Source organism: Oryzias latipes, chromosome 11 (genome assembly GCF_002234675.1).
Source record: "Oryzias latipes chromosome 11, ASM223467v1".
NCBI classification, from domain to species: Eukaryota; Metazoa; Chordata; class Actinopteri; order Beloniformes; family Adrianichthyidae; genus Oryzias; species Oryzias latipes.
Genome location: NC_019869.2, coordinates 9,317,792 through 9,337,444, shown reverse-complemented (window position 1 = coordinate 9,337,444; position 19,653 = coordinate 9,317,792). Strand labels below are relative to the sequence as shown.

The 19,653-nt window shown below is 39.5% G+C and overlaps 2 protein-coding genes across 5 annotated transcripts in view; one reads left to right on the top strand and one right to left on the bottom strand.

Moving 5' to 3' along the window:
* The window catches only part of LOC101171755 (copine-4), a 31,821-nt gene extending 24,444 nt beyond the window's left edge, over positions 1–7,377 (bottom strand). The window contains exons 1-2 of one of the 3 annotated variants that reach the window (XM_023960054.1): positions 6,991–7,377; positions 23–211 (exon numbers count right to left, since the gene is read on the bottom strand). In XM_023960054.1, the coding sequence (XP_023815822.1) occupies positions 23–193 (171 nt within the window). In that variant the 5' untranslated portion in view covers positions 194–211; positions 6,991–7,377. The remainder of the gene's footprint in view (positions 1–22; positions 212–6,990) is intronic. The other 2 variants (XM_023960051.1, XM_023960053.1) reach the window with 2 other exon arrangements.
* Positions 7,378–9,216: 1,839 nt separating this feature from the next.
* On the top strand, positions 9,217–19,127 carry LOC101164165 (cytoplasmic dynein 1 light intermediate chain 1). Of its 2 annotated transcripts, XM_004073982.4 has the most exons (13): positions 9,222–9,443; positions 9,696–9,769; positions 11,164–11,280; positions 11,388–11,618; positions 12,296–12,450; positions 12,577–12,670; positions 13,296–13,431; positions 13,525–13,636; positions 14,775–14,834; positions 14,946–14,990; positions 15,086–15,173; positions 15,252–15,374; positions 17,929–19,127. In XM_004073982.4, exons 1-13 carry the CDS (start codon positions 9,340–9,342, stop codon positions 18,045–18,047), a joined length of 1,458 nt encoding a protein of 485 aa, XP_004074030.1. In that variant the 5' UTR covers positions 9,222–9,339; the 3' UTR covers positions 18,048–19,127. The 2 variants fall into 2 exon arrangements, with proteins under 2 accessions (XP_011479096.1, XP_004074030.1); XM_011480794.3 differs by having other exon boundaries at positions 9,217–9,443; positions 15,086–15,374.
* The last annotated feature ends 526 nt before the right edge of the window (positions 19,128–19,653 follow it).

The window sequence follows — 19,653 nt, the reverse complement described above, 5'->3', positions numbered from 1 at the left end:
GTTTCTCTTTAAATGACAGTACCTCAAACCACTGGCCATGCGACTGCATCTTCAGCACCACGCACGGGTCAGGTTTGGAGAGAGCGTCACGATCCGAGATGCCCCGGCAGGCCACTCGCAGCTCCACTTTGGTCAGACATGGAGAGCTGATGAAGCCCAGCGTGGCCTCTGCAGACTCATAGATGTTACTCATTCTGAACACAGTGTCGGGCTGAAAGAAAGAAAGAAAGACACAAGATTAACTACTTCTACTTTACATAGACAGACAGACAGATAGAATAACAAATATCTAAAATTCAGGGGGAAAAAAATCATTTTTTACATTCTGAGTGACCATGAAGACAAAGTTAGGTTGAAACTTAAGTGTTCCTCAAGGTTTGGTTTTAGGGCCCTTACTATTTATCTTGAAAATAAATATTTGTGGAGTTTCTGGTCTGTTGAAAACAATTATATTTGCGGATGATGCAACTCTTTTTTGTTGTGGAGATCATTTGGAAGAGTTTATGGATGCAGTTAGACCAGAACTTACTAAATGTAAGAGATTAATTGATCTGAATAAATTCACATTACATTTTTATGACTTTTATGATTAATGATGGAGAAATTAAAATAGTGTCTGAAATAGGATTCCGTGGTGTAATATTTGATGAATTGTTGAGTTGGAAGAAACATATTCATTGCCGAAAATCTAAAATATCTAAATCAATATCTGTTCTTTATAAATTTAAATATTTACTTCCACACATGATCTGTTATATGATATGGGGAAACATATTAAATTAAAACAGTAAATTGTTTTTCTTTAAAAAAAGAAAGCCAAAGAATAATTATTAGATCATCATATGTAGAGCTGACTAACTCACTGTTTAACAAATTGAAATTAATAAAATTTGAAGACCTGGTTGATTTCAAAATAATTCAAATCATGTTCAAAACAATAATAAACAATTACCAAAAAACACCCAAAGGTTCTTCCATTTTAGCAATAATAAATCCAATCTGAGAGGATCAAATATAAAACCAGCTGTGAAAACAAATGGTAAACTTCACTGGATCTCCAGATATGGAATAGCTGCAGGGAAGACTTTAGAAATTGTCAATCTATAAAAATATTAAAGCAATTTAAAAAAGTGATTTAATAAATAGATATTAGGGCCCTTTAACAAGGTTCATCCATATGTATTATCTTAAATAACTTTTTTTCTTTTGACCATAATTTATTGTTTTCTATGTATGTGTTTATTTCTTGTAATAATGTCAGAATTAATTTAAGTTGGGACTGAATAGAAAAAAGAGGCTTAAATTTTATAAGTTATCGAACTTCATCTGAGGCCTTTTTTCAAACTTTTCATAGTCATTTATACTTTGGGTTATTATGTTTCTTTTATCAGGTTGAAATAAATAAATGAATAAAAAAATATTTAAAAAGAAACATCCCATTTAGCTTATACTATGCCTGGTGTGATGTCATAAAACAAAATGAATATATTCAATTTCACACTGAACATGTGTTTGACACTTTCAGCGTACACATATGCAAACGTAGTGGAGATGCTCCGATTCACTTTCCTCAGGGTTTGGTTCAATGGGGTAACACACTGTTCTGCTTGAAACCGAGAATTGTGGTATCCCTAATAGATGGATAGACAGACAGATCCAATGCAGTGCGTGTACTTTCATGAAAGACACGGCTGAATTAAAGCCGACTTGGCAGGCGGCACTCAAACTGCCAGGTCAAGGTTTAAACCCTAAACCACTTTACACAAAGTGGCCAAACACTCACATGTGCAACATACAGTACCGACACGAATGCGGCTTTTTCCGGTTTCCCGTGACCTTTGCCATCTACTTGTTTGTTGGCTTTTGCAGCATTTTAGATTTTTGCACAAAAAAAGTGAAAGTAATGATCCTCCAGACCTTTCAGCTGTTTATCAAAAACCCCAATGCACACACACGCCTATGTAAATGCAAGAATTTTTTTTTTGCAGATGCACATTAAAGCAAAGAAGCACAAATGCATGCACACATTCAAAGCCCTCTGCTGAGTCTTCAGGAAATGTCATCGGATTGCTACTCAGGTTTCCACCAAGTCTATAATGTCCTTAGCATCTAATAGAAACAGCTTTTTGCCGCGGTAATGAAGAATGGCTTATTAATAATTCATCACATTTTACATTGAACTTCGAAAGAATTAGACACTTGGTTGTGACAAAAGCATTTCAGACGCTACATTGTTTTATTTCTCTAAAAGCATTAAAAATAAAGGCAGCTCCTGCTGTTCTTGAATAAATTCAGGATTTGGATTGATTCTGAGTGCACAAAAGAAACTATATCTAATGCTTTTGCAGTGAAAACTCTTCAAGTCCATCATCGCACACGCAGGTGTGCTCACTTATTCTGCTTATTGGACCTCTATTCAGAACTGTGTGGGTGTACGCAGACTCAGCCTGACACTCTTCTGTACTCCCCTATTAATTTGCTGCACCCACCTGGGTGTTTACGGCCGTTTCTGAACGCGCGCTGACTCTTGTGAGGCGTTTTCTGCATCTCCTCGCATATAGCCCGACAAGAAGGCGAGCGGGGCTTTTAAAGGATTAGTTCAACATGTTGGCAAGACATTGTTCTCTTCCGTGGCCCACCTGTTCTGAATCCTTAAAGTCTACTTGATGAGCTCAGTCTCGTGGCAAAGCGTGAAACGGGCACAAAACGTCAATTCCATTGTACGGAGGGTTTTATTTTTGTTTCTTCTTCTGGTGGTAATCTTTTTCTGTTGTCTGCATCCTGAGTCTAAAGTGTGGCCCTCATGAGAAACATGCAACACTGGAGGATCTATTTTAAGACAAAGTACTGTGTTTTTCTAAACCTTACCAATTAATATTTCATGTCTTAACCTCACTAAAGAGCGAGTAAATGCGAAACTAAGCATTAAATAGTTGTGGGATGGACAGAGAGCAAACTTTACTCTCTTCAGGGATATTAAAGTAAAAATTAATTCATTGGATTTTATTTGTACTTCCTTCGAACAGTTTTTAAAAATGCACAAAAAAGCTGAAATTGTAAAAGACCATGTTTTATAACAAATTAATATTCATACACTCACTGATTTTATATTTAAAAGTAACTTAAAAAGCTAAATTTAAGCAATGAAAATACGAGACAAGTTTCAGGTGTAAAGATAACTTGAAATGGCGGAAATTTACAGTTGTGAGTGGAAAAAAAAGCAAACGATAACAGGGTGTGTGGCTTCAATGAGAGGCAGAATCGTCAAATTATTTGGCAAATGGTCTGGGAGCCAGTGCAGTGACTTAAATCTAATGCAAGAAAAAGACTTACTCATAAGTGCCGGGGCACACTGCATAAGTATGTAAGTACCTGACTGTAATGACTGTAAACATCCAGCAACTTGTTGCTTTTTGCTGCGTGACGGTTCTACCCCCCCCTCCTCTTTACCCCCCCTCCCTTCTTTTCTTTTCCGTCCGGTCCAACAAAAACTGTTACAGATATGAGTAATATGAATAAAGTTTAGCCTAAATTACAAAAGGGGTTTATTCAAATATACACCTAGTGTGTCAAACGTTTCATCACCCCTATTGTAACAGTAAAATATGTCCAACACAAGAGGTTTTCAGCTCTTATCTGTCTGCTCAGCTGTTGGACAGGACAAGTTAAAAGAAAAAGACTCACTCTGATCATCTTTTGATGAGCATTCCCAAAGCATTCCCAGTGGTCTTTTAACTAGGATAATGCCATTTTTACCCAAAATCAAAAAAACCTTTATCATTTTCTATGGTGTAGTTTCTACAGAGCGGTACAGGTTTGTTAGAAATTTGCCTATAAGTTGTAGCTGTTGGTGTGGAGCAACCCCGCCCCCCTTTCTCTTCCACATCGCTGGGAGCTCCCTGTTTAAGTAGAGCAGGGAGCTTGTGGCCCACTCATTGTACAAATATAACTTTTTTAAATAGCATTTTTTTCGTCTGCTCCTGATTCACAACAACTTGAACAAAGAAATACTCAGAAATGTAATTTTGAGCTTCATTTTCTTTGAGGATGTCTTTAGAAAAATGCCACAAGAACATGTTCAAAACACAACTTTCCTTAGAGTGGGTCTTTAGGACACTTTATGATGTTTTATAAATATTCAGCTTTGTGCGTCAGGTTTGAAGCTTGTTTTAATTTAGCCAAAAAATGTCAAATCTGTCATCAGCCAGCATACCAGCAATTATGGTGCACACAAATTAACGAGCAGCATTAAATATATTTAAGCCTCACATATTCAATGGGTGTAGAAATGACAACGTGTTAATTAATGGGCTGCAGAGGTGTTGATGGGCCCGTTTTTAACATTTGGAAGGGGCTGTATCCGGGCAAACCTTCCGAGTCCCCACAGCTATACGCAGTAAGGGTGAGGGATCAATCTGCTGGATAATAAAAGTCTTTTTAAACTCCTAAAATATCCTGATGTTTACTTGAAGTTGGTGATATGTGAATAAAACGTGTGTGAGGCGCACTGCAGTGAGCCTTTATATTACAAGTGTAGCGTAAAGCCGGTGACACTTGGCTAGACTTAGCTGGAGGATTATTGCTGTGTTGGAAACACTGCATCTCATGTATAATTAATCTGAAAATGTACGGCACCGATTTTCCGGCCCATAAATGTGTAGGGCAGAACCCCTGGGTGGCCTCGGGTCCAGTTAGCCGAAAAAGCAGGATGACCGCAGATCTGTGGTTCTAGATGGTACCAGCTGAATATTCATGCAGTGGTCTAGTAGTACCATCCTCGGGGAGTCAAGCTCTTAGAAGTGGGTCTGATTCTGACCTGAATGTCTCTTTCTCTCCCTCTTCCCCTTCTTCCATAATTCATGTTCTAAGGGTGTGTGGGTGATTATTTTTAGCGAAGCTCAGTGAACGGTGTGTTTACAGAGACGTGGACAGAGCCACATGGCAGGTTTGTAACGCGCAGCAGATATGAGTGGGAGTGGCAAAAGTTTTTTTTATTTTTTATTGTGAACTGTTGTTTTGTGTCAGCGTGTGCATGTTCACTAAAGTGTGTGCGTGTGAAGAGCAGCAGATGCCTGTCTGTTCCAGCTGACAGCAGATGACACCAATAATAAAAAGAGATATGGAACATTTCTCTACCCAGAGCTGCTGTGTGCCGAAGCGGCCACGGTGGTTCAGTTAAGCATCAGCTGTCACATGTGTTACACATTGCTGTAGGTGACAATTAATTCTCACTTCACACTTCATCAAAAAAAATCTGGAAACATACAGTTAAAAAAAAACAACCAAAAAATTGCTGTTTTTGAAATGCAAATGATGTAGTTCCCACCAATAAAATGGACAAAAAAACAGGAAATGAAGCTTAACTAATAAAAAATTTCAGATCAAAAGCAAATAATAAACAATACATTTTAAAAAGAAATAAACACATACAATTTATTTTATTTTAGACAACTTTTTTCTGTAATCTTGAATTTGATGATTTGTTATTTGGGTTTTTGTTTTCATTTTTTTCTTATTGCATTTTAAAGACAAATCATGTTTTCGGTGTTTTTTACATGTTCTTGTGGCATTTTTCTGATGGTGGAGGACGTGTGAAAAAAAAACTTAAGATTAAAATTGGTTTTCTGAGTTTTTCTTTATTTAAAACGTTCAATCGCGGGGGGGAAAAGCGTATTTGTGATGTAGAAAATACGCTGTAGAAAGCGCTCTACTCCGCTCCATTCTGATGCATCCACTCGTAGACGACTAGATCCATGTACGTCTTTGTTTTGTTTGTCTGAGCTGGAATCTGGATCAATGCTGAACGCCTGGATAGCGCCAATGTTGCTCGCCATTTTTGTTGCACCAGTAAAGTGCAACAAAGGGTGAGAGGTTGTAGGCTAGTGGAAGAGCCTGTAAACACATAGGTGAGGGGAAGTGGGGACAGTCTTTGTCGCCTATATATCAGAGGCATTTTTTAATTAGCCACTGCTGCTCTGCAGAAACTATGTCTTAAAAAATTACACCGTTCTTTGTTTTTTTCTAAGAACAACATAATCTTAATTAAAAGACCACTGGGAACTCTTTTAAATTAGATCAAAAGATGATCAGAGAACATTAAAAAAATTCATAATTGTGTCAAATATTTGACTGTATTACTCTGAAAATGTTCCGATTCAAAACTTTGTCACTATAAGAGATATACCATTTTGAAATCTGAAAACTACCGTCAAACTGCAAATACCTTCGGAGAGCCTGGAAGTCATAAATAAAAACCAGAAGAGTCCCAGCTGATTGCTGAGGCACGTCTGCATCGTACCACTGCACTTCACTCTCAACCCACTCTCTACACACTGTGACAATCACTGGAGCTTGATTGTTTTGACCCTCCGTCTGTGAACAAGTGTATGTGCAAGTACATGCCAAATCGGTCACGAGGAGTAAAAGGTGGAAGGCAAACTCACCTGTGCTAGTGACTTCCATGACACCTGCTACATATTTCTGTGACCACAAATTCAATTATGAGATTGTAAGAGTCCAACACAAAAGAATCCAAAAGCATAGAGAAATCAACCAGAGGGAAATTTGATGAACTTTTCTGAGCAGACAGAAAGATTACTGAAGAGTTAATATGACACATGATGGATTAGTTAGAAAGTCATGAAAGATATTTGGGAAAGACGGGCAAATAAAATAGAAAGACACAAAGGAGAAAAGAAAGCAGAAACTAATGGAGAAAGATTTACTTTTATAAAACTGCTCCATTGAGGTTGTTCAGAAAAAAAAAAACATGTACCCTAACTGATTTCTTTGAAATGGGGATTTCCTCTTTTGTTTTGTTCTAGAATAACTCGTTTAAGCAATCACACAACATACATTGTTGCTGTTTCTGTGTTGGGCTGCATGTTTTCAGCCTCCACCCATCAGTGGCAGGACAGAAAATTGCGCGAAGCTCCCCCCAACAGTCTTTTACCCCTCGCGCATGATCCTACCTGCAAAGGGGAGACTCACCTATGCGTCCTGGAGAGGGGATCCGAGCGGAGCTGAGGAACTTCGCCACCGGTCACTGGACAATCACGAATACCTCTCCACCTCCGGACCCATCGCAGTGATAGATCTCTGTCCTCGCCTCAACCTACACCCCTCCACCACCACCTACTACTGCAGAGCTCGACCGGCTTGGGCACTGACAGTCCGAGCTGAACTCCAACAGCTAGGAGGATGCGCGCCACACGCCTGGTTGAGTGAAGGCTGAGGGCGAGGAGGAGGAGGACGCTACACCACTCTACTGGAGTTTGCACTACGCGGACTCCGTCAGGGGGCCGCATGGGAGCGCAGAGGACCGGGGGACCCGCGGTTTCTAAGTGCGGTGTTTTGGCGCCATCTTGTGGTGGCAGAGGTGAACTACTGCTCGCAGGGGCTGCTTCTCAGCTTTGATTGGCTGCGACGCGCCTCGCTGCTTCCTGTAATGAGCAGTGACCGCACACCTGTGACCGCCTGACAGCAGGAACCCGCAGTATCCTGCAGGTTCTTAAGCTTGAAATAGAATGATCCAGACGTTTGCAAAGTTGCTTTACAATTGTTTTGGTGGAAAGATACAAGATAGTTTTTAAAGATGAAAAATGTTGGTGTTTTTAACATGTTCTTGTAGCTTTTTTTCTGACATATATATTAAGCTTAAAATTGCATTTCTGAGTATTCTTTTATTCAAATTGCTGTAGATCAGGAGCAGATGAAAAAATTCCATTGAAAATGCTTGTAGATGTGAAGTAGAAAATCCGGGTCACAAACTCTCTGCATTCTGATGCATCAACTCGTGACTAACTAGATCAATTAATGTCTTTGTTTTCCTGGTCTGAGCTGGAATCTGGATCAGAACTCTTATGTTAGGTTGAGGCTACAGGTTAACGGGAGAGTCAACAAGTGGGTGACGGGAAGTGGGGCAGACTTGCTTCATGTCTACGGTCCTAGCCACAACGTAGAGGCAAATTTCTAATGAACTCCTGCTGCTCTGCAGAAACTATGTCCTAAAATACAACTCAAGCTTTTTTGTATTTTGTCCAAAAATGGTATAATCAAAATTAAAAGACCACTTGGAATGTTTTTACAATAGATTTAAAGATGATCAGCTGGTTTTTAATGTGGTTTGTTGTTGTTGCAATTTCTCTAGTAAACCTCACATGAGAGTTATAAAAACGGATCAACTTTTAAGGAAATATGAAGGGGAGCAAATGTATGCATCACAATATCTTTTTTTTACCTCTTTAAAAATCCTAGCCAGATGGCATTTCGTTTACAAATCAAAATACAAAAGCTGAGTATAGGTGGATTTTTGTGGCTTCTATAAATATATTGTCACTGAAAATTAATTTGTATCGTTGTAATAAGGCTATTCTAAATTTCATCCAAAAAATGGTCTTCATCAACTCCTAAACATGCACTCTTCTTGTGGCATTTTTCTGACGATGGAGGACATTTAAAAAGAAAATTAAGTTCAAAATTGCACGGTTGAGTATTTCTTTTTTCAAACCGTTGACAATCAGGAGCAGATGAAAAACAGAAAATATGCTGGGTGTGCCGCAAGCTCCCTGCTCTGCTCCATTCTGATGAATCCACTAGTAGACATATAGATCCATGTAAGTGTTTGTTTTCCACAACCGAGAGGGCATCTGACTCAGGACTGTACGGCTGGATAGCTCTAATATTGCTCACCATTTTTTTTGCACCTGTAATGTTAGGTTGGGAGGCTGAGGTACTGTGATCTATCAGGAGAGTGTGTAAACAGAGAGCTCTCGGTTATGTATGACGGGAAAGGGGGCAGGGTAGCTCTGCTCCAATGGAGCAAATTTCTAATGTACTCCTGCCGCTCTGCAGAAACTATGTCCTATAACATCACAGGTTTTTAGAATTTGCCTAACAACAGCATAATCATAACTAAAAGACCACTGGGAATGCTTTACAATAGATCAAAAGATGATCAGAGAGGGACTTTAAACCACTAATTGAAGACCGGTACATTAAATCTGTTTTTTAAACAATAAAATCATGTATTAGTAAATCTGTTCAGATCTAAATACAATAAAATGATGTGTAATTTAATGTCATAGTTTTTCTGTTATTTGTTTTTCTTCTCAGACATTTCGCATTTTTTTATTTTGGGCATGTATTTTATTTTCTAGGATCTGTTTTCCCCGTCGGGTCGCCTGTTGGATGAGATCACCCCGTGTTTTGTGGCGGAGCTCAGCCTTTGTGCGCGCGGACCACGCCCCGGCCACGGTGGAAGCGCCGCGCGGTACCCTAAGCTAGCTAGCTCCCAGCCGCTGCTACATCCGGGCGCTCCGTTAGGTTTACCCTGCGAAGATGGCGACTTCAGGGAGGAGTGCACTATTATCCTCCACCTCAAGTGGACCTAAGAGCACACTGGAGAATTCCAACCCAGAAGAAGAAGATGGACAGAACCTTTGGTGGGCGATAGGAGATTGAAGCGGGTTCATTGTGCTTACAGTTTGGGGACACTGAGAGCCCACAAAGCTGGAGAAATGATGGTTTGACAGCTAGCATGCTAAAAAAAAAAAGGCTAGCTAGCATCAGGACCAGACTCACTGGTGACACAGTCGAGCTCAGTTTAACTTGTGGCTTCATTGTTTATAAATAAATTCGTATGAATCTACGTCTTGTTTGGCTGTGCTGTAATAATGGAGGCGTGCTGTCTGCAGGTCTACCATCCTGAGTGAAGTGTCCACCCATTCAAGATCAAAGCTTCCGTCTGGGAAAAATGTCCTGGTTATGGGTGGGTATTATTTGCATGTCTGCTGGCTAGCCAGTGGGTACCGTTAGCTCTGGTACAGCCCATGAGTTGGTGATCACCTCCTCTTGCGTCTAATTCTGCGCGGTAGCTAAGCTAGCGGTATTCGCTTTGGAGCTGGAGCATCTCGCACACAGGACAGGTGTATTTCTTGAGCGCCTGCTGCTCGCGCGCGCGCACACACACGCGCCATCGAGCCGCCTCACTTTGAAACCATGCAAGTCATTGTGACATCCAGTGATGCTGCTGTACTGTAGCAGAGCTAGCAAAGATGAAAATAAACACAATGGATGACTGATTTTCTTTTCTTTCGGGCTTTAAATGATTTAAGCAGAGCGACTGCCTGCCTGTACCTTTAAATTAAGACCCACGTATATAAAACATACAAGCACATCTAAGCTAATCTGTGCCTTAAGTCGCCAAGATATAAATGTAAATGTGAACACTTGACTTGTTAGGATGTCCGTGGTGCAAAAACCCCCTATCGGTTCAGGTTAAAATGGCACAAAGAAAAAAAGATACTTGCAGACATGATGACCTTATAAAACACAGATCAAAAACAATGCATGGCAATACCATACCTCATATTCAAATTCAAAGAAATGTACATTATTTATTTAGTTGTAACTTTAATTTAACAGTATTTTATTGTATCAAAGTTGATATGAGAGTTTGAAGGGTTAAGATAAAAATAAAAATCAGAAAATCCACTCAAAAAATGCCATATGGATTTATGAAATCAATGGATCAATATTCCCCTAAAGGAACTTCCTCTCATTTCAAGCATAAATAACATGTATGTTACCTTTTAACCTTACAAATTGTAAATGTAAAACTGTAAATGTCTTCACTTTTGCCTGGTTTAAGTTGCTTGTTCATGAAATAGTTTTTTATTAAAACCAAATAAGGTATTGAATTGAAAAAAAGGAGTCACAATTTAAACTGTATGTGTTAATTGTGAACTAAATTGTAATACATAAAAGAAAGATAAATAGAATAGATTCAATAGATCTATCATAGATTCATTATTTCTTTTAAGGGGGTAGATATAAACTATTTAACACATTTTTTACACATATGATGCTCTTCCTGGTGGTCATTTTAGACAAGACATGAATGGTTTGTTATTTAAATAATTTGTTATTTACTATTTAAGTATTTCTAAACACACGATTTATTTGTATGGATAAATCGGAAAACGTCCAATAAGAATAAAAGATTGAGTTTTTTTTTTAAAGATAGTTACGCTGCAGCATTAGAAACAAAGATTCAGTGAACAACAATGCAAGTTTTTTTTTACAATTCCTTTAGAGATTGAATTCAAAGATTGTATGTCCTATCAGTGTATTTTGTGTAATTCGTGGATTTTCTATGTCTAGGTGAGGTGGGGTCAGGGAAGACCACCTTAGTGGCTAAATTACAGGGTATTGAGGAGTACATGAAGGGGCGTGGCCTAGAATACCTCTACTTCAGTGTTCATGATGACGACATTGATGGTAACCAACTACTGCCTTTCTCTCTTACATATCAACACCACTATATCAGTAGATGTACGATGATGGCATTAACTCTGAAATCTGTTCATGTGGGTTATTTTGTTTAGATCACACTAGATGCAATGCATGGGTGTTGGACGGAGACCTTTACCACAAAGGTCTGCAGGGAGTAGCCGTTCCAGTGGACTCTGTGGAAAACACTCTGCTCCTGATAACAGTTGACATGTCGCGGCCTTGGAATGCCCTGGACTCTCTTCAGAAGTGGGCTGCCGTTGCTAGGGAACACATTGACAAACTCAGAGTTGCCCCGGAAAAGCTGCGGGAGATGGAACACAGAAGTAAGGGACATAGACCCAAAAAAAAAAAAAGATGAAAGCTTTTAAAGAAAGCTTTCATCCTGAAAGAAAATGATCTTCCCTTTCAGAGAAAACAGAAGACTTTTTGCTTTTTTGTCATTGTGGTGTTCATAATTTGGGGAGAAAAGGAAACTTTTGGATTTGTAGAATATCATTGATTACTAAATGAAATGAAAACTGTGAGGAGGAGCTACCTAACCCCGTCGGCCCCTTTTGACCTGCCCTCACCCCTGCCACTCACCCTCTCCATCTTCCCCTGCCACTCTGGTCAAACCTGCAGCTTTTTTATTTTTTTCTTTAAGTTTATCTCCATAGCAACCATTTGATTTTTTTGGTTGCCTGGGGGTGATGAACAGATCTATGTAATTTTTAAAAGAATCAGCTAAAGTACACATTAGGATTTGCTTGGCAATTGATGCTTTTTTCGTTAACCTGGCCCACATTCCTAATATGTTCAGATAATATGACATATACACACATCTTTAACTATGTCCAAAAATGATTTTCTGCAGCTACTAGGCGCGAGGGTGAACTTTTCGCTCAAAGACGCAGTAACACAGTATGGTCTTTGCAGTCTAGGACAGATGCTGGACAAATAATCAGCCTTTTTTTGTCTTCACCAACAATCTCTGACAAAAATATATATTTTTTTCTTCTAGTTGTTAAACAGTTTCAGGAGTACATAGAGCCAGGTAGTGGAGAAGATGGAGTACCTCAAAGGAGAAGTGAAGAGGAGGAGGGTGTACTGCTGCCACTAGGAGACAACACACTGACACACAACCTGGGAATACCAGTCGTGGTGGTCTGCACTAAGGTACACACTGGATACTAAGCAGTTCTTAAGCCTTCATTTTTATCTTTGTTATCTATCGTGTGTTTGAACAAAAGCATCCCCCTACCTGATTGATTTAGAATGACTTCCCTGCTTCTTCTCTCTTAGTGTGATGCTATCAGCACTTTGGAGAAGGAGCATGACTACAGAGACGAGCACTTGGACTTCATCCAGTCCCACATCCGACAGTTCTGTCTACACCGTATCCTTGATCGAACATTATTTGGATTTTACATTTTCTATCTGCGTTTGACCTTTCGTGATCTAAACGTGATACTCTCTAGGTGGAAGTCTGAGCTGAAGCTTCATGCTAATGTGTTCGACCGGCGAGCCGTCGGCAGCAACACCTAAATAGCACGTCCTTTTTGACATTCTGCAACTGTTTGGCCATTGACGCGACCAAACTGAATCAGCTGATTCTGACGCAGAAAAAAACGGCTTTTCATATCGACTCTGTGGACGACAACAGCATATTGACCATAATCAGAATCAGTTGATGTACGTTGATGACGTAATCGGTTGATGAGTTATGGTAATCAAAAGAATGTCAAAACTGAATCTTAACCTCTGATGTTAAAGGGTTAATAACTAGACTATCATATTGAGGATCAGTCTGTTATCTGGCTGTATTTTCTCTAGTTGAAACCAATTGAAAACGCTAAACATACCCACAGGGTTGATGTGTTAAAACTGAGCCAAGATTGCTGTTTTTCTGTGTCCTGGTTTCTGCTAAACCATGTCAGTCAAAAGGAATGGGTAGCTTCGCTGTTGCTACATCAATGATGTATGTCACCACGGTGTGCAGGAATCCTTGACTTCAATGTCAGATGGTGCAACTCTGCTTTACACGTCAGTGAAGGAAATGAAGAACCTGGACATCTTGTACAAATATCTGGTTCACAGACTCTACGGTTTTCCATTCCACTGCGGTGCTCAGGTGGTCGAAAAAGACGCTGTCTTCATGTAAGCCCAATCCCCCCCCCCAATGAAATCAATTCCAGGGACAGGAAAAAAGTAAAGACTCTTATGGTTGTATGTCCCTCTGTCCTCCACTAGTCCATCAGGCTGGGACAACGAGAAGAAGATTGCCATACTTTATGAGAACTTCCAGACGGTGAAAGCAGATGACAACTACGAGGACGTTATAGTCAAACCGCCCGTCAGAAAGGTACAAGCCACTGTACATTTTAGAAATGTTAACTATTTTGTAACATTTTTCAGGCCACAAACCAGTTTGATGTCATGTTTACACGGACCAGCCTGTACGAGGCTGAAACCCGTCTTTTTTTTTTTTTAGCTTCCAGTTTCCCTCATCTTTTGAGGGTAAAGTTTATCTTCATCCTCTGTAAGACAAAAAAAAAATGCAGCTGCTTTAAACTTTATTAATACACTAGATTTTTGTAGAAACCATTAAAATGTGATCTCGATTTGCCCTTAACCCACAACTGTCAAAGTGGAAGATAAAAAATCCGTCGCCAACCTCAGCCTTACGTGATTTTTATGGTGCGACGGTTAAAAATTTTAGAAAGTGGTCGCTAAAACTTCTAAATATAGTTATAAACGTGAATCCACCGTATGAAGGACATTATTAGCAGCATCCTCATAGCATTAGACAGCCAGTTGCTGAAAATGATGCATTATTATTATGGTGTGTGGAACAACTGTGGCAATAAACCCATATTTGGAGTAAAGTCTCCTGGTTTTTGTCTGTCAAATGCAGATTTCTTTTATTTTGAAGTCGAAGGATCTTCTTTTTCCTCGCTGACTTTTTCTGCAAAAAGAAACTTTCCCAAAAAGTTTGTTTTTTTGCTGAATTTGTCAGCTTAAGGGATTCAGTTTAAGTAGTGGATGGATTTTCAACGCATGACTGAGTGACTTGACATGCGTCAAGAATGACCCGGATGTGGTGGGGAGAATCCAGTCGTTTTCCAAAATAAACTTCCTTTAAAATCATATTTAAAAAAAAAGTGGTGCTCATGTTACTTTTTTTCTCTCTACCAAATGTTCCACAGTGCCGGTCTGTAGCCCAAGGTCAGGGGCCACTTCCCATACCACATTTTCACCTCTTGAACTCCTCAAAATATCAAGCAGGCTTTTTTCAGAGCTTCCAAGCTCGCGTCTCTGAAGGGATCAAATTAGCAAATTCACTCCTGATCAGTTGTTGAGCTGCTGAGAAAATGAGCTAATACCTTTGCACTGACTCGACTAGATAAATAATTTTTTGCATCTTTTTAAATTCTGTGACGTGATACTTTGTTTAAATACTTTTGTTGGTGACTGTACTTGTTTTTTTTTCCTTACACTAGATTGTTCATGAAAAGGAGATACAGGCAGAAGACGACCAAGTGTTTCTGGTAAAGCTGCAGGTCAGTTATAAATAACTTTGGGTTTGCACATGAAATCAAGCTTGATGGTTTTGTTATGTAAATTTGTCTCAACTTAGAATAAATGTGCATATTATGCTCTACCATTTGCAGTCACTACTCGCCAAACAGCCCACTGTGACAGCAGGGCGGCCAGTGGTAAGTTTTTCTGTGTGAATGTTGTGGCTAATCAGCAAAGGAAAACGTCCTTTCTGTGTACATATGTGTAAAAAAACCACTACTTCGTTTCACAGGACACCTCTAGCAGGGCACCAACAGGCTCCCCGAGGACGAGTAATCGCTCTGCAGCAGCCAATGTAGCGAACGCCATGCCACAGTCTGGTAGGTACACGACCCTTCGAGCGCACTGCTTTGTTCCTGCATTGAGGATATTTTCACTTTTGTGTCTTGATGCTGCAGGTCAGACCAGTGAAGGTGTGCTGGCCAATTTCTTTAACAGTCTACTGACAAAGAAAGCGGGTACAGGAGCCCCGGGGACACCGGGCGGCGGTAACAATACTCCAGGAACTGTTCGGAAGTCAGGTGAGAAGGAGCTCCCAGTGTCACATAAAAATCCTGGTTCATCCACCTCCCATTGGCTATCCATTGTTGTTTTTACTTTTTCCCCCACTTCTGACATGACATGATGTGCTTTAATAAAATCATAAAAAGATGATGCCCATCCAGGAAAGCCTTAGTCTGAACTGCCCTTACCGGTGCATACGGGCTGCCTGGGGGCTAAGAAATGGGTAAACCTGTACGGGGCAGGCAGGTGGTCCACAAGAAATATGGTCCTAGACCAGTTGGTTCAAACACGACAATCACGCTTTCCTTAAGGTGGCTTCAAATGAAACTGCGAGACACATTTGTGTGCTCCCCTTAAGGTGCAGCTGTCTACAATCCTCCAAGCACCCATTCACCTGTGACTAAGGCTTTCCTTCTATCCCTGTGTTTAGCTCTGTGGGAAATTTTCCTTTTTAAACTATGCTCATGTACCTTTGTGCAGTCTGACTCCTAACCATTCATCATGTGTGTACGTGCTAGTCAGAGGATGCTGGCCACGCTAAGGTGTGAGCATGATATGTCTGTCGTGTCGTCTCTTACTGCCTGTGTATGGTCATCTTTCTTTCAGTCCCCTTTTCCTTTTCCTGAGCCCCCACCTTTTATTCTAAAACTAAAGAGGACCATTGATGAATTCAAGTGTAATTTACTCGTGGACTGTCAAAGTCATGTTTTTCTTTTTGCTTCTTTAAGAGATAAAGTACCGTTTTTTGTAGTACAAGGATAAAGCCATGTACCAGACCTTAATTTGTAGTTAGGGTGAAGCCCCACTTGCCTTGAGTCCAGGTATTTTGGACTCTCCCTTTTGCTGTCTGACTTTTAATTGGCTTCTAATTCTGAAGTTGGTCTGTCTTTTCCAAGCACATCCTTTTACATTTCATTAATTCAAAATTGACGATTAATCAAAACTCTCACTTTTATTAGAATCAGAACTATGACTAAACTATACTCTTGCAACAGTGACTGATTGGATACTCGCCAACTCACTGCTTTTTTATGCTTTCCAGTAGACTTTTAACTTTTCAAAACAATTTCTAATTTAAGAATCAGCTTTTTTTGGACACAGTTCTTTTCATTTTGAATTTTGCTTAAGGAGCTCCCCTCTGTGAAGTAAAATTACCAAAGGAAACTTCCACAGCTGCCTTTCTGACTTACATAATATTAAAGTAAGGCCTACTTTAATTTAAAAAAAAAAAGTCCTACTCAACAGAAAAACACATATCCTGGTCAAGAAGTTGCACAATAAAGGCTCTTGTGAATTTCCCCGGATGGATGGGGTTTTGCATGCCTTCAGACAAAGCAAAATATTTTGCCTAAAAACATTAAAATCCAAAAAGCTCTCCTTTAAATTTGTAGTTTTTTCTTTTTTGCCAATTAAAAAATGTTCTAGATGCATATCTATCAACTTTGTAGTCATGGAAATCTGCACAACACTGTAAAGAATAACCAGCAGAAAGGAAGAACCCCCCCCAAAAAAATCCTACTTGTATTTTTATCAATTATTTTGATTTAATTATCGTTTTATGAATAGTGCTTGCATGCAGCATTGCATTTCTTTTTCTTTTGCACCTCCCATTGTCAGTGCATGTGACTTTAAATAAGACTGGGACGTTAAAAGCACATTCATTCTCTCTTATCTCCCACTATTCAAATTCAAAAGCAAATGCGCATACATTATACACTTGACAGTATGTTTTAAAAGGCACTGACAACATTCATTAAACCATATATATGTTTTTTTCCTTTGATAACTTCTAGATCTTGAGGATTCTAGGTCTTTTTTGCACGTGCTTAACTCTTGATCTGTTTAAGAAGATTTGCATATTTTTAAAAACCCAACCCGATCATCTTTTGATTTATTGTAAAAGTGTTCCCAGTGGTCTTCATCTTCAGAAAAATTCCACAAGGACATCTTAAAAACAGCAACAAAAAAAAGCATGATTTTTTATCGGAGTGGGTCTGTAAGTTAAAATATAATTTTACGTGCATTTTCATTTTGATTAATAAATGACCAACTTTTACCTGAAAGCTGTTGAATTTAATACTCTTTGTACCTTTTGTATTTCCATTTTATAAGAGCATTTCATGTTTCACGTAAAAACGTGAAAAATTATAAATATATAAATTAGTTTATTTACAATTACAGTGCTTAACTAAAACATACTGTAAGAAATGCACCAGTGGCTGTAACATATAATCTAAAAACGAATTTTCCTTTTGGAGTATTGTGCTTCCTCTCTTCAGAGGTGGCTGTGGCTGTTTTTCTGTTTGCAAATTAGTTAGGACACAATGAGAACACGGACGCCTGCTGGAGTGCTTGAATTAGACCAAATCTATATCCATTTCAAAACAAAGGGATAACCACAGTTTGCACCAGCTCTTATTTTAACCATGTGCTCTTTCTTTTGTTTTTACTGCGCCCCCATTGCAGTTCAGAAATGTGCTGTTGTTTGCTGCACTGCTCAGGCTGCTTCTGTGTCGGTTTTTGGCGCGATGCTAATATTTGTTCGTGTGCATCTTCCAACCACCAATGCAGGTTCAAAGCTGGGCCTGGGCGACGTCCAGGCAGAGCTGGACCGCATATCCAGTCGGGAGACTGACTCAGACTTAACCAATGCCAACGACACCCCAGCCACCGACGGCCAGGACACATGAAGCCCATCACACTTCTCCTTGTCTCCTCTCATCACCTGAGTTACGGTCAACCTCCCCCTTCTTCCCGCCATGTTCCTCCTTCCGCTTCATCGTAAAGATGTTAGGGGAAATTAAGGGGTGGATGTTCTTTCCCGCCATCTTTCCATTTTTTTCCTCAAGAAAGAACTTTCTTCATTCCTTCCCTCACCTACACGTCGCTCCCGACGCACCTCGCTTCTTGGCTGTTACACCAAGGAACTAATACTTGTCACTTTTACATGCAAGTCTGTTTGTTACGTGAAAAGGAAGGCGGTAAGAGGGATCTGAAAATGGAGTGAGTGGAAAAGGGAGAAGTGGATTCTGAGAGGTCGACTACAAAAAAAATGAAACTGGATGTTTTATCCATCCGTTTTTTGTGACGGTGCAGTTAGTGTTTTTACTTTAGAAAAAGGCAAGGGTGCATTGGCTTAAAAGGAAGATATTGAGGACAAAAGTGTTCTTGATGAAGGGAAAAACGTGTGTGTGTGTATGTGTGTGTGTGTGTGGGTGTATCAGAGTTGAACAAAACTGTAAAAATGAGCAAGCAGAGCATGACGAGCAAACTTTATTCCATTTCAATATGTTTTATTTATTTATTTTTTGTTATGTTTTTTCTTTTTTCTTTGGCTGTTTGCATTCCAACCAAATCCTAAAGATGCTATCACACTACTGTTGCAGCCTAATTGAAATATAATTTAACTGAATGGAAACGTACTTTAAGCTGGATTCAAAAGCACTACAATTGGTTTTGGTAACTGGTCTCCAACTGGCCATGGAGGATCTGCATCCACTTCAACCCTGTAAATAGAGCACTGAACAGAACGGACGTTTGGGGGTGAGCTTTATTTGTACAAGGAAAAGCACTAGTGATTTAAGTTCCATAGTTACTGCTTATGGGCTGATTAGAAAACGGTAGCGTTGGGGGGGCAGGATGTGGGAAAAATTGCATCAAGAATGTACAGTCATCGCCTCGCTGATTGGTCCTGTTATTTCAGAGCTCCGTGTTGGCGTTTATATAATCTGATCTGTCAATCAGTTAAATAAAAGGTGTATTTATTCGGACCCGAGTGGTTTCTGTCTGTCTTTTCTGTTTTTGCTAGAAGTGAAAATGTGTAGAAAATAGAGTTTAAACTATCCAATATGAGTATAAGTGGAGAGCTTACAAATGTGGGGACCATATATACATATACAGTGGTGTATAAAATAGTTGGTACCCCTCAGTTAAAGAAAGAATGTCAATGCTCACTGAAATGTCTTAAAACGTTCAAAAGTAATAATAAATTTAAAATTTATTGAAAAGGAAATCATCAAAATCAGCCATTACTTTTGAGTTGTTGATTAACAGAATTATTTAAAAAACAAACTAATGAAATAGGGTTGGACAAAAATGATGGTACCCATAACTTAATATTTTGTTGCACAACCTTTTGAGACAATCACTGCAATGAAACGGTTTCTGTATTTGTCAATGAGCCTTCTGCACCTGTCCACAGGTATTTTGGCCCACTCCTCATGAGCAAACTGCTCCAGTTGTCTCAGGTTTGATGGGTGTCTTCTCCAAATGGCATGTTTCAGCTCCTTCCACAGA

Bases quoted from the DNA above. Each gene is read 5' to 3' on its own strand.
- LOC101164165 (XM_011480794.3), top strand. From the start codon at position 9,340: ATGGCGACTTCAGGGAGGAGTGCACTATTATCCTCCACCTCAAGTGGA. The intron at 13,432-13,524 runs GTAAGCCCAATC...GTCCTCCACTAG, and splicing joins GAAAAAGACGCTGTCTTCAT to TCCATCAGGCTGGGACAACG. The intron at 14,991-15,085 runs GTAAGTTTTTCT...TTCGTTTCACAG, and splicing joins TGACAGCAGGGCGGCCAGTG to GACACCTCTAGCAGGGCACC.